The 14,458-nt window shown below is 38.2% G+C and overlaps 1 protein-coding gene across 3 annotated transcripts in view; it reads left to right on the top strand.

Moving 5' to 3' along the window:
* pnpla6 (patatin-like phospholipase domain containing 6) overlaps nt 1-13,761 on the top strand; it is a 44,973-nt gene extending 31,212 nt beyond the window's left edge. For 2 of the 3 annotated variants that reach the window (XM_036563391.1, XM_036563390.1), the window contains 6 exons: nt 7,793-7,941; nt 9,255-9,407; nt 10,681-10,797; nt 11,089-11,176; nt 11,901-12,046; nt 13,427-13,761. In XM_036563391.1, the coding sequence (XP_036419284.1) occupies nt 7,793-7,941; nt 9,255-9,407; nt 10,681-10,797; nt 11,089-11,176; nt 11,901-12,046; nt 13,427-13,504 (731 nt within the window). In that variant the 3' untranslated portion in view covers nt 13,505-13,761. Of the gene's footprint in view, nt 1-3,750; nt 3,868-7,792; nt 7,942-9,254; nt 9,408-10,680; nt 10,798-11,088; nt 11,177-11,900; nt 12,047-13,426 lie in introns of all 3 variants that reach the window. The other variant, XM_036563389.1, reaches the window with a different exon arrangement.
* Nucleotides 13,762-14,458: the final 697 nt, after the last annotated feature.

The following is a 14,458-nucleotide window of genomic DNA, read 5'->3' as shown; positions in this document are numbered from 1 at the left end:
TTGAGAAGAGCACCTTTTCATATCTCTTAAACCCTAGTAATGTCATTTGTTAGGGATTCTACTGGCCGATTCATACAGAATAAATTGTCTATGTTATTTCCCCAGATTACCTCAGATAGCCTGGAGCAAACTGTCATAGCCCAGATGTTCACTTCAGAGTTGAGATTAGAATGAAACAAATCCAAACAAACAAACAACAAAAATTAAGTTCGTGCCAAGTAGATGAGTATTAGGCTAGTAATGGGGGCTCATTCAACTGCCTAAGAGGACAGAAATCAATCTGTCCGGTGAAAGGCACCTTCAGGTATTTAATCTCATTCTCCTTCTGATTAGACCATCGCCAAAAATGTTTTAGATTAGATTTGGTTAGAACTAAGAGTTTACAGCACCTCCCTGGGTAAACCTAATCCAGCTCCAAAAGGGTTTAGATCCATAATTCTCACTGTTACCTCCAGTGTTCTTATGTAGGTTTGTTCTGAGGAATTTTGTTTTTTTTAGTTTTTTTTTTTCTTTTCACTTTTTGGAGCAAGTAGTGATTAGAAACAGTCGTCCAGAAGGGATGTCAATCGTTATTTGGCAAACAGTCAGTTGCTCTGCTTGTGAGGCACAGAGATTAAAGAAAGGTAGGTCGAAAGATGCTTTAAAACACACAAAAAAGCACACCTTCTGAGCACGTTTTCAGTGTGCAAAGAAAAAAGGAGCCATAAATACTGACTGCAGGCTGCTTCTTACTTGCCATGCCTGCTTAAATCAGAAAATAAATATGTTTTCAGGTCAGGTCTTAACCTTGATTAGTTTTGTTAGGTTTCTGACCTGTTAGTCAAACTAACAAACTAACTTTGTTCTTGCTATCATTTGGTAGTTTTGCGAAAGGTTTAATTAATTGTGTGTATCTGTAAGTCGCTTCTTGTTAAAATAATAGAACAACTAAAACTTACAGCGTTAAGTAGCTTGAGGGCTACTGTTACTCTAGCTCTGTGTTGGTGTAATCAGAACATAAATATCTTTAAGCCCCCATTCATGTTTCGTGAGGGACACCATTCCGTGCATGGAAGGTTGCTGCACGATATTTTTACAAATTGTTCTACCCTGTTGAAATTTCCTACCATAGTGCATATTTATAGGTGGATCCCTACTTTATAGGAAATTCATAGCCTAAATGACCCTATTAGAAAATGCTATCAGTGTAGATAGGAGGTTTTGATAGCTCAAGTAGTATTTTCAGAGGATGAGTAGTAATGTTAATACACTTGAAGTAAGGCTAAATCAACAAAAGCGCAATAAAATGTTTTATTGGTTTAACAAGTGTGACACTGTGTGGAGAAAAACACTGATACAGAATGATATGAAGTCATACAAGATTCAGGATTAAAATTACACATTAAAAGAATACTTGTTTAAAAAAAAACATCACAAGAGAAATTTAATTACTTTTGTGCACATTAAAGAGGCTCGTACACTGTTGTCATACATGACCTGTCAGGCAGAATGCATCCTAATTGCATCTGAAACCTGGCAAAAAAGGCTTAGTACATCTGGTCTTTAGTGTGAGCCCTTTTAGAGTGCTGGTAACACATGATTAGGCCACATTTATGTTGGCAAGTTGGACCATTCATTAAGAGCCAACTATTAAATATTGTCCACTTTTATTTATATGGATATTGTCCATTTTACAGTTGGGAACTTGCAATGTGGGTTGAAGGCCTCTTTTTGGCATGTCTCATGTTCTTAAACTGCATTCTTCATGAGTTCTACATGTTCTGGTCTTTCCACAAAGTCATGTGATTTTGTAGTGACTGTGCAAGTGGTTTCAAAATGGCAGCCCAGACTTAAGTCGCAGTTTTAGTTACAACATTATTTAATTATCTTTCTCGTAGTTGTTCAAGGCTACATTTTGATCTTTTACTGTTGTTTATCAAGTCCTTCGCCGTTTAATCCTCGTCCGTTCCTTCTGCTTGCATGGATGCATCTAAGAGTGATTCTCTTGCAGCTTAAGCTTGTCTTCTGCAGTATGCTTTCTTTACCTAAGTTGTCTGTTGTTTTATGCTTTTATCATTGTGTGCATTGTGTTCTAAAGATAAAGCTGCATTCTGGATCCTAAAAATTACAGCACAAACAGAGAAGTTACATTAAAGACAACACAAATGTTTCCTCAACTGAATGGCTACTTGACAGATGCAGTTCAGAAACATGGCACACCGTTTGCCCGGTTTTATTCACTCCACGCACTGATCACACCTGTCTCTGATATTCTCTTTCTCTGTGATGCCCCCTCTCTCCTTCCAACCCATGTTGCCGCCACACCTCTCCTGCCTCCTGCTGGTTGCTCTTGATACTGCAGGCTGGGACTGGCTGGCTGAGCCCATGTTCACTGAGCTTGTCTTCAACAACTCTGGCTCTTTTAACCTCTCTGCTAGATATGAAGTGTTAGAATGTATTAAATGTTAACCGGTTGAAATTTATGGTATATATGGCATATAAGTGTGCCACGCAAGGCAACTTAAAAGCAATTTAGGCCATCTACTAGGGCCTGACCAATATGAAAAATGTATCACTAAAACCAATACCAGTATCCAGTTCTGTCCAGGAGGAAGCACTTACTCGACTTCAGCTTCCCAGCTTGGTAGCACTGTGTGATACTGGCGTTGGTCACTCACATCAGGTGCTGTCTTGATGGGAGGCGTGGCTGTGTTCATCTGAAGGTTAAACAAAGCCAAATTTAACATATAAATAATTAAATGAATGAAGATTTTTTTATCAGTAGCCTTTGTTATTCATTAACGTACAAACCCAAAATTACGGACACGACTAATGAAAACATCAAACTCAGCACTGCGTTTAAACAATGTAAAGTCAGTAGCTCGCCCTTAGCTAACAAACACATTTGTAGGCTTTAGCTTTAGGGTACACTTAACAGAAGCAACGTGACAATTAAAAAAAAAAAAAGTCACTTGTAACCTGCCTTAGCACGTCTAAGGTGCGATCGTGCTGCAAACTACATTTAGCATGGTTTAATCTCTGCTATATCGCTTTGTTAAGCATAGCTGAGGAGCCAACACCATCTACAGCAACAAAAGTTTGAGTCGACTTCAGAAAACCCAGAGTTGTGTATCACTAAGCGCCCTTATATGTAATTCAAAGTTGACCCTCAAGTTAAATGAAACCCCTCCCCCCACTCAAATATCAGATATTTATCAGAAATATTTTTTCTAACTGAAAGCATTAGCCAAACGTTTGTTTTTGTCAGTCAGAAGTCCTTTGTTTAATTATTGACTTGTTTAATTACCTAAATGAATCAATACTTTTATCTGTGAGGTTTCCCCTGATGCAGGGGTAGCAGTAATTCGGTGGAAACTTAGTATCAATTAATTTTATCATCAGATTGATATATTGGTCGGGCCCTAACGGATTTAAATTCAGAGAAGAATATGTAAACAGATAAAAAATGGAATTGAGTTCCAATATGCATAATGCAGGGAGTGTTTGACAGAGTCAGTGTTTTTGAGTCTTCCTCACAAAATCAGTGTTAACTCTACCTCCTCTCTTTGTGATACACACACACCAATGGTCATCTACACTCCAGCCTCCCACACGCCATCCACGGGGTGACCATCATCGCGTTTTTCCCTCCGCTGGCCCGTGTGCCACTAACCTACGTTGCTGGCAGGTTGCCTGCACGTTTTCGTAGCCATTCTTTAGCTGTTATTAAGAGGTGGTATTCCTCCCTCCCTCCCTCCCCCCGTGTGGCAGGCTCTCTGTGGCGCTATGTGCGGGCGAGCATGACCCTATCCGGGTACCTGCCGCCCCTCTGCGACCCCAAAGATGGCAACCTGCTCATGGACGGCGGATACATCAACAACCTACCAGGCAAGTAGAGCCCCTCACCAGGCCTCGGACAGAGATGGCCTGTATGGGGACAGGGCCAGAGGAAAGATATGGGGTAGTCAACTGAACTGTTGAGTTGTGGGTTGTAAAAAGGACTGGGCACAGTTTCCTGCACTGATCATTGGATCATTGGAGATCATTGGAGCTTTAAGATCATGCTAACTCTTAGAAGTCTAAAGGTATTATACAATGAATTTACTATACATTATTTAAAGAGAAATGGCAATTAAATTACATAAAAATATATAATAAAAACTCAATTATGTGTTCTTTTGATTTTTTTATGGATGTAGATCAGAGTCTTTTCGCTAACATATCTCCAAATAAGATATGGCATATATTTAAGCTAACTAGTTAATGCTGATTAAGGTCAGTTTAGCTTTTCTAGCTAGCGTAGCTAATGTTACAGTTGTTTGGACAGTGGCTTTCCATTGTTGATTGTGTCAGAATGATTAGCAGCTGTTTACCTGCAGCACTGGCTGAGAGCAGAGAAGAGAGGCTTTTCAAAATGTCACAGTCATTGCTCTTTAAATGTCATTACAACCTGATAAGATTGTAATCGTATATAGTAATAGAATATCTCCTCTTCTGCTTACAAACACAAATGTGGGATCATCTTTTTGAACCACTAAACCCCATGTGTCAAACACAATCCTGTCCGGCCCACAAGAATATTTTAATTTTCTAGCAATATGTTTCACAGTGCGCTGCACAACAGTTCCTGGCATGCACTGCCACATAATGTGCGCTCTGACTCTCCTACCTCTACAACAATCTATGGGACAGTGGTTACACCTCAATTCTATGCAATTCTACACAATTCCACACTATTATATCACCAAACACAGTAGCTGCATTTCAGCTGCAGTTCAACCAGTATAAACACCTAACGTTAGCTCAGCAGCTTAGAAATTGAGCCCAAGTATCAATGAACTTGCAGCAAAGAAAGTACCAGGTGTCTAGTTCAAGCAAATAGGTAGGTTTAAAAGACTGAGCACCTGGGGACATTTAAATTCAATATTTCAAGTATCTATGTATATATTTTAGGATCTATTATAAGTGCCTTTCACTGCTTATTTTACTGCTAAAGTTTGTGCGTATGGCCAGTTGGGGTTGTAGCGCAACATTAATTAAAAATGAAGTATTTCCCACAGATTTTTTGAGATTTTTTAAATATGGCCCCTGTGGTTTGACACCCCTGCACTAAACTGACTGATAATTTCTCCGCTTGTTCTAATGAGCTACAAGTGAGAAATACTTAATATAGAATTACACAATACTTTTGTTATTGCTGGCAATAACTGTGACTTCTAATGGGTAACTATTAGAGATAGTATATCAAGTGATATCAAAGTGATTTACAGTGATCTGTGTGCTTTGATGATTTGGGGAAACTGTGCCCTTATCTGGTTGTGGGTAAGTAGTGTGTTTACCCTTTATTCGGGGAGATGATTAAGTCAGTAATTCTACTTTTTCCATCTGGGCTATCCATTTACAGTTTTAAAATGATCATTTTTTTAATTTTTTGAAATGTTGACATTGGTTGAAAGAAAAACGAATAATCTATTTGACTTCTTGTGTATGCTGAGCTCCAGATGGTGAAAGTGTCACAGGGTATGTGCTGTTGAGAGCATTGGTGGATGAGATTAGTTGAAATTTTCTTGATTCGCCACCACCCTCTAAAACTGCGCCCCACTGTCAGTGATATTCTGTCTGGTTTATGATTGAGCTACACAAAGAATACACTACACTTAATTACATTGTTCCTTGGCTTTTTAAGTAAAGCTTATTTTCCCCAAATCTAACTGGATACAAAAAGTGTCATACACCAGACAGTGTCCAATGTTATATTGTTATGTGAATTAAGACATGACTCTGCATGTTACAGAATTGACTTAATTGTGAATCGTATATTATTACAATGTTTATGTCAGCTTTGGTCCAAATGTAATTTACCATAATTAAGGATGCCTCTTATATAATTAAAATATATTATTAAAATAATTATTATTGATTATTCAGATTGGTCGCATTCAGACATTTAGATTGGTCTCAACTGAGATCTACACTGAGATTCACAAGTATGGCACTTTAACATGTTTCTGAAATGTCATGTCAATTGTGAGAGTCATTGGGACTGGGAAGACTGTATCTGAAACAGAGACATTCACTTGTTATTCAGCCATATCCATATCTTTAGCATTATTTAAACATGCTGTCCAAATACCTTTTTATGAATTTGATACATATCTTTTAAACATGGGGAACATAGTATTTTCAGTTCCAGTTTGAGCGCATGCAGTAATTCCATCAAAGCACAAGAATTAAATTAGACCGGATTTCAATCTGAGGGGCAACCTTTCAGTCTGTTGTCTAAGTGTAGCCATGCTCACTGTCATCTGCCACGTCCTATTATGCACTGGTGACAAACCTGTTCAGTCTAATCTGAGTTTAACTGAGAATTTATCTTGGCTTTTCCCAGTCTCTTGGCTCTCAAGCACCAAACACGCACCAGTAAGCTGAGTTAACCACTCTCTTCATGCGTTGTCGTAAGTTTAGGGCTGTCACGATTACTTGAATAAACCTGAAAAAAACACAGATTAAAATGTACATAATCAGAAAAGTCCTATTTATTTGTTCCCACTTTATTTCGATGGTCCCGTATAGATGATCTACAAATGCTTAAATTATTAAACTTTCTGTTGATAATAAGTTGATTTTCAACAACATTATGGGTTTAGGTTTAGGAGTCGGTGTAGGTTTTGTGTTGAAGTTCAGGTAAAGGTTAGATTTAAGAGAATCTATCACACTCAACTTCAATTGCATTTAATAGATATTTAGTTGAATGTTGGTTAAAAACAGACTGAGTAGCTACAGAGCATCTACAGTGGACTATTAAAATAAAGCGTTACCATTTATTTAATTTTCTTTCTTTATTAAATAGGGACAGATACATGAGTGTAGAAAACAACAAATTGTCTGATGCTAATAATAACATTTAGCATGTATAGTGATGCACAAATTTGCAGTGTTGCAATACTGGGAGTTTTAGTGATGATAAGGCATATTTTAAATTCTCCTACTGTTCTCTCTTATAGTAAGAAATAGGGCTGCAACTACTGATGAGTTCAGTATTCAAGTAATTGGTTCATTATGGCATCATTTAATCAATAATTGAAAAAACACATTTTAAAATCCCCACCCTGTAAATAATTTTCCATAAAATGCTTCACAAAAATTCCATTCTAGTGAAGTAGTTTTTTTTTTAAAATATCCCTATCCATGTGGAGAAAGTTTGGATGCATTAGCACACAAACACTCTGATAATGGACAAGTTTATTTTAGCCATGCAATTTAGAGCAAAATATAACTCATCCCTTAAGCCAACTGTGTTTATATTGCTGAAATAAAATTAAAATATCTAAAAAGCAGATGTTAACACTGATTAGTCGTTGCAGCCCTAGTAAGAAACTTGATGGACACAACTATTTTTAAGTTTAGTGATTGAAGTTTATCGATTTTATGCCTAGTTAATCTTCTTTTCAAAGGAAATGTTTGGAATCTTCAGTTTGTAGTTTTTTATTGTTCAATATTTATTGTTTGGCCTCTGAAAACTTACTTGATTATTCTGCAAAATAATCAGTAGATCACTCGACTACAAGTATAATCAATAATGACAGCCTTAAACTTTTCGACAGAGTCTCGAATTAGAGTGAAAGTTGATGTAAGCTGTGTATAATTACAGCATAGCTCACATCAGCTGTGTGCAGCTTTCTGGTTGTAGTGGTTTGTGTAATAAAAAGTTCGCTGCACTATTGTGATGAAATAATAACCGCAAAGTTTACTTCTTCCTGCTGCCCCTTGGATGTGTGTGTGTGTCTTTGCTTCCGATTATGATGCCCCACAGCGGACATTGCCCGGAACATAGGTGCCAAAACAGTCATCGCCATTGACGTGGGCAGCCAGGACGAGACCGATCTCTGTAACTACGGCGACAGCCTGTCCGGCTGGTGGTTGCTGTGGAAACGGATCAACCCGTGGGCGGAGAAAGTGAAGGTGGGGAGGTGGAAAAGGATAAATGGTGGAACAGATTGTTCTTGTCAACACTACAGAAATTGTGTGGAATCATCTCTGATGAAAGGCCCAGAGCCAAGCTGAAAATATCCACTAATCTAGGATGAGTTTTCATTAGGACAGGCAAAACCTCCTCCCAGCCAGTTTCCACTTGAACACAGCTTCAGTTCACACAAGACCTCTTTTATTTACCTCAAGTTACAGTCAGTACATCTTAAAGCTACTGATTCAAGTGACGATGCTCTGTTTAACACAGGGGTCACCAAAGGGTCAGCATTGCTGCAGGTTTTCATCGCAAGTCAATCAGAAGCACACTTAGTTTTACTAATCAGTTTATATGTGTCCAGAATGAGGAACAGAGCTGTAGATGATTCTATAATGACTAATATATATTAAATAAACACCCAGAATATCTCTATATACATTTGTGATCAGATTTCGAATCAGATGACTTATAGTTTACAGTATTTTATCAATTAACTTCTTGTTGTTCTCAAATTATTTTATATATTAAATATCTAAATATACATTTATGCTGTCCACTTACATGCTGTTCAAAACAATATAACAATATAAAATCAGTTTGATTTCAGATAAATGTATAAAATGAATTCAGTATGCTCATTCTGTGCAGTTTCATAGTTCAGTGTTAGATGTGTCCAGAATGATGAACAGAGTGTACATAATTCTAAAATAACTGCTGTAAAATGTTGAGAAAGATCTTGAGGTAGATGACTTGACTATATATATATATATATATATATATATATATATATATATATATATATATATTGGTAATAGATATAGCATAGAATTAACAATATATAATAACTCAAAATATTGAATATCTAATATCTTTGTCCGCGACCCAGAAGGATAAGCGGTTTAGATGATGTATGTATGTATAATATCTTTGTGTGTACTTCAAAAGATTTACATTGTTATGTATATGTATATAGGTATATGAAATAACCTAACTTATTAATATGTTAAGTGATTTCAAACTTTTGAACAGTAGCATATAGTAATACTTAAATCATTAACAAGCTGATCAAATAACAGAAAAGTATTGGAATTATTGTGACAAGTGATTCCACATTTTTACTGTAGGGCTACCCTAAAGAAACTGGGGCTGGAAATCAGTCCCTGTATCTGGTCAGCTTCAACCGATCAAAGATGATGTATCATAAAAATGACTCCAGCTACCAGCATAGTTCAATATAACTGTTTATAACTGTATACTTTGTAATGTTAAAGGATTGATTAATGAGACAGAATGATCATCTCTCCGTCAGGTTCCCGACATGGCTGAGATTCAGTCCCGGTTGGCCTACGTTTCCTGTGTACGGCAGCTTGAGGTGGTCAAAAAGAGTGCCTACTGCGAGTACATCCGGCCACCCATTGACCGTTTCAAGACCATGGACTTTGGCAAGTTTGACGAGATTTACGTGAGTGCAATTGAATTTTCTCCCACTGTATTGCATTTTAAGATTACTTGTTATATTATGATCATGCGGCATGTGATACTATACAGGTGCTTTTCACAGCCTGTTTGGATCTGAGATGATGCTGAACCCAAAATAGGAAAAGATGACCAGGAGCTGTTTTTTAAATTGGACAAGGATCAGAAATTGGATTACAGATATTTTCAGTGCGCCAGGCACACACAAGAAAAGTAACTGAAGAGATAGAACTGACTAAAGACAAGGCTGAACAAAGCAATGCAAATAGGTGGGGTGTACACAGACACCGGTGATTAAGATAAGGATGATTGATGATTTCTGAAAAATTTCATGCTTAACCAAAGATACAGCATAAACAGTACTTTTTAAATCAGACACAATTACAGTGACCTTTGTGTACATTATTTTTGTGTATTACTGAATTTTGGGTATCTAAGAGGTACAGCTCGTTAGTTCCTTATGCAAATGTTTGTGCACCCCTGTCAAATGACATGTTTTGTTGATTTTTTAAGTGAAAATAAGTTACACATCCTCTACACAGAGCATACTTCAGCAAATTTTATTGCACAATTACTGTTTATTTGAGAAAAAAAGTCTGGTTAAATTTTTTTTTTATCCAAAGCAAATGCATAGAAATGCATAGAAATGATATTCTAAAATCTGTAGAAAATTGCCATACTTGAGTTTTCTTCTCTGGAGATGATGTGTTAACTTCACTCAGGAAATCAACAAAACATGTCATTTGACCAGTGGTGTTCAAACTGTATATATACCCAGATGCCCTCTTCCTCTTTTTTACACAATAATAGTCTGTATTAGTACATACCAGTATAGCCTAGTGTGTCAGTTAAAGCCTGATTTTGTTGACCCTTGGTTTGATCAGCTTCAACAGAAATATTGCCAATATTACACGAATAATTGTAGTTTTTGTTTTCTATTCGGACACCGCAGTCTCCCTACTATAGGGCTAAACCTTGCCACTATGGACCCCAGTATAAGTCACTCCTCTTCAGCATTTATATTATTTAAGGCTTGGTTAATTTCTTCTGTTTATTTGAGTTTAATCAACAATCATATCATGATATCATGGGTCATGACAGTCATATCAAGCCCTGTTTAACTGAAACTGTAACATTACATTGGCCGAAATTATTTATTATCAGAATTTTTAGCCCCTTAAAATCAATATCGACCGCAAAATGTTTATATCAGGCAGGCCCTGGTGACAGTATGACCACTGTGTATTTTACATTTGCAGGACGTGGGCTACCAGCACGGGAAACTGCTGTTCACCAGTTGGGCCCGCGGTGACATCATCCAGAACGTGCTGAAAGACCACCGCTCAGCTGACTATACTGACAGCAAGAAAACTGATGTGAGTGCTGATGAAATGCTTGATTCATATGAGCCTACTTTTACATCTCCCAGCGATCTCTTTAGTTTCCTTGACAAACCAAGAGATTCAATATATAAGTAATAGTTTAAATGGAAAGTTGTGTGTTGATACCCGTGTGTCCAGATCTGAGTACTCATGTAGTTTATCCATGTTCTAATAAACACAAGCACTTCAGACGGCGGAGAGCTGACTCAAAGTGTGGTGTTTCATAGCCTTATACCTACATTAGGTTGAAATGTGGTATTTTGTTTGTTTACTGTTGAATGGCAGAGCTGCACGTGTCCCGGGGCAGACTTCACTGACCTGGCTGAGATTGTGTCCAGGATTGAGCCGGTGCAGAGCTACGTGGGGGCTGATGGTAACTTGCTACTAACTAGAACTTAGCAGTGTTGAATGTACTCTGTGTGTTCTGTTCTGTAAGGCCCTGAGTTGGACCAGTGCTGTTGCAGATTTTATTGAGCAATGCGTTGGCCCTGTTCATGCCTGGTATTAACATCCACGTGGAGTGATCTGATCACAAGTGGACAGCAAGATGTTTATCCGTTTACACCTGGCATTTTCATGTGTCTCGATTGTGTGTCCGGTGATGACCTGATTGTGACTGGAGGAAGGGTTCCCTGCACATTTACTATGTCAGTCTATCGCTGCATTCATTGTCAGACAGAAATGTCCCATGTGTCTTTGTTGGTGTAAATGTACAGGCTTTTACAAACAGTTAAATTACGCAACTTAAAACAAAATAGGAAAAAAGACAAAGAAGCTACGCAAAGCAGCTCCTTTCCTCTCGGCTGTGATATCACAGTTGATTAAGGTGGTCATTTGTTGCTGTCGGTGTTGCTTCAGGGTGCTCAAATGATATGTGTCCCTGACCACTTAATAAGGTGACTTGAGTGATAGGATCACGGTCTCCGAGACGCTTTGTACCCCATTTACACCTGAACTCAGCGAAGTCCACTAATATTCAAATAAACCAGGACGCATGTTAATGCCAGACGTGAATGGAGCCTGAGAGTGTTGATAATGTGAAACAGTTTGATGTCATCGAGTATGCTGTGATGATGGTTTTATGTGTGTATGCGCAGCAGAGGAGTCGGACGGTCTGACAGAGTATGAGGAGGATGGAATGGACACAGTGAGGGAGGAGGAAGGTGAAGAAGAGGAGGACGAAGCTGATGACCCTGAAGACCACTCACCTGGGGATTGGGGAGCAAATGGCGTCTTTCAGGCGGTGAGGAAAATACACACACGGGTGCTACTGGTTTAAGCTTTTTTAAAATAATAGTTTTATTACAGTCACAATCACAATGTTTAAAATTTTGGAATAACTTGTAATCTTAAGAATTGTAATTTAATTCAGTAATAACTTAAACAGTGTAAACATTATAGACACCAGATGCTGTTTTTGTTTTATCCAGATGCTGTTTTTAAATTTTATGTATTGTGGGAGCAGTGGCTATAAACCCCTTAGCCTAAAGAAAAAAGAAACAAAGTCCTGTGCAGCAGTCGATGGGGCGTGTTTCAGAGAGGGGGGTATCACATACAATCATGTAATCAGCAATCCAATTTTTTTAACAAGATGATTATTATTTGAGCAATCCTAATAACGTAAGGTGGATATACTCTTACGATTTGTAAGAGATTCCTGAGCCCACGGTATGTTCACAACAGCGCACCGCGAGCACGTCATTCTGCCCACATAGTTTTTAAATAATGGATCTAAATCTAGGGAGAAAAGACTAACATAAAAAAGATATCAGTGCAAGTGTAATACAATATCCTGCATGTGAAAATAGCTATTTTATATAGATGCTTTCATTCATTGTGAAAGTATGATATTCATCAGGTATCAGACTCTGAAATGGATCTCGAAACAAATGTATTGCAGTGGGATGTACGCTACCACCACATATTAGAATACTACAAGCTAACTAGTCTTACATTATCAAGTTTTATCAGTGCATGACAGGTGGACATGAGCAGAAAATACCGAAACACCGAAGGACCATGCTCGTCGTATGACCAGTGAGGGAGTGGGCGGTGGTCGGGGGCAGTCAGTCAGCACAGCACTGATACATGCAATCAGCACAGTCAGGATCAGTGCCAGCTGTATGTCGGGCTGAAATGAGGATCAGCAGAATGGCAGCTGCCTTGGTCACCTATGCTTTAAAACTGACCCTGTTTAAAACAACACAATGTCATTAAATTATTAATAATATGCTATAATTATCTAATTATAGTTATTTCTGGAATTTTTGAGATTTGATCACTACTTTTAAAATAGGAGGCAGGCTGGTTTTTATACTTACTTGGCTTTCTCAGTCATTTTACATAATTTACAGCTCTGTTCATCATTACTGAAACGTCTAAAATGTCTTACCATTTTTGAAGCCTATGAAACTGGAGTGCTGGTATCAAATTAGAATAATTTTATCTATCTGCAACAAACTTTTTATCATTTTTTTAATTAATATTAATACTACTACTAATGATAATAGCTGAAGATATTTGCCCCAGACTTCTGAATGGCAATTCGAAGCTTTTGAACAGTAGTGTAAATACTCTGTGTGCGTGTGTGTGTGTGTGTGTGTGCGTGTGTGTGCGCGTGTAGGACGAGGAGAAATTCCCCCGTCAGAGGAGGAAGAATCCTAGCGACTCAAACACGTGCTCTGAGTTGTCTGACTGCTGACAGGAAGTGATGCGACATCCAGACATCAGAAGGCACGTGAAAGGGAAGTAGCTCCCTCACGTACGGATCTGGAGTGGAATGATAGAGAAGAGAAGTCAAGGTAGACCGAGAAGATGAAGATGGAGACATGATGGAAAGAGAGAGAGAGAGAGAGAGAGTGGTCAACCAAAGATAACTGTGCTACACAACATACAGCAACACCACTAAAACCAACCCAAACAAAAACTGTGACACCTGCTCTTCTCTTGTTTTGAGGGGAAAACAAAACGTTCCCTCTGTAGTGCTTCATGACAGTGAGCATCATGGGATTTGGGGCCCATGCAAAGAAGTATCGCTACCTGAATTTAGGGGCCTTTTCTACTTTTTTCCCCTTTTTTCCTTTGGAAGACAGTAGGGAAATTTCACAGGGCCCAGTGAGGCACAGGTTTTCCGTAACGGCCAGTACAGAACAAACTGCGTATGTAATGTCTTTGTTTCACTTGGTACGGCAACAACCTACCATTACCATTGGAACTGTACGTGTCTGGATGTGTGTGTATATGTGCATGTGTGCTTCCAGAGATAGAAGAACTCTCTTGGGTAAGAATATGTTCACAGAATATTCTTCTGGAGTCAACTGCACTGTAAGTAGTCTGGAGCAGCTCTGAGGTGTGCTGGAATAGATCTGATAGCAAACAGATTCACCTCCATAGAATAGTAATGCCTTAGTAGCTTTTGTCCATTTTCAGGTCATTTTTAGCTTTGAATGGGATGGGTCCTCTACTCAAGATCATGATATTTACCAAATACATCATGTTAGCTACTTCTTCACTACAGTTACACTACGCTAAAAGAATGTCTTACAGACCTGACATAGCTTGTTTTGATTAAACTGTTTTCTCCTCTTAAAAATACACCAAAATACATCATACGCCTTAAACGTTAAACACACAGAAACCATATTTCCAGAAAGAA

The sequence above is a fragment of the Colossoma macropomum genome, unplaced genomic scaffold (genome assembly GCF_904425465.1).
Source record: "Colossoma macropomum unplaced genomic scaffold, Colossoma_macropomum, whole genome shotgun sequence".
Lineage (NCBI taxonomy): Eukaryota > Metazoa > Chordata > Actinopteri > Characiformes > Serrasalmidae > Colossoma > Colossoma macropomum.
Note: the sequence above shows the minus strand (reverse complement) of the source record. Positions and strands in the feature narration are given on the sequence as shown.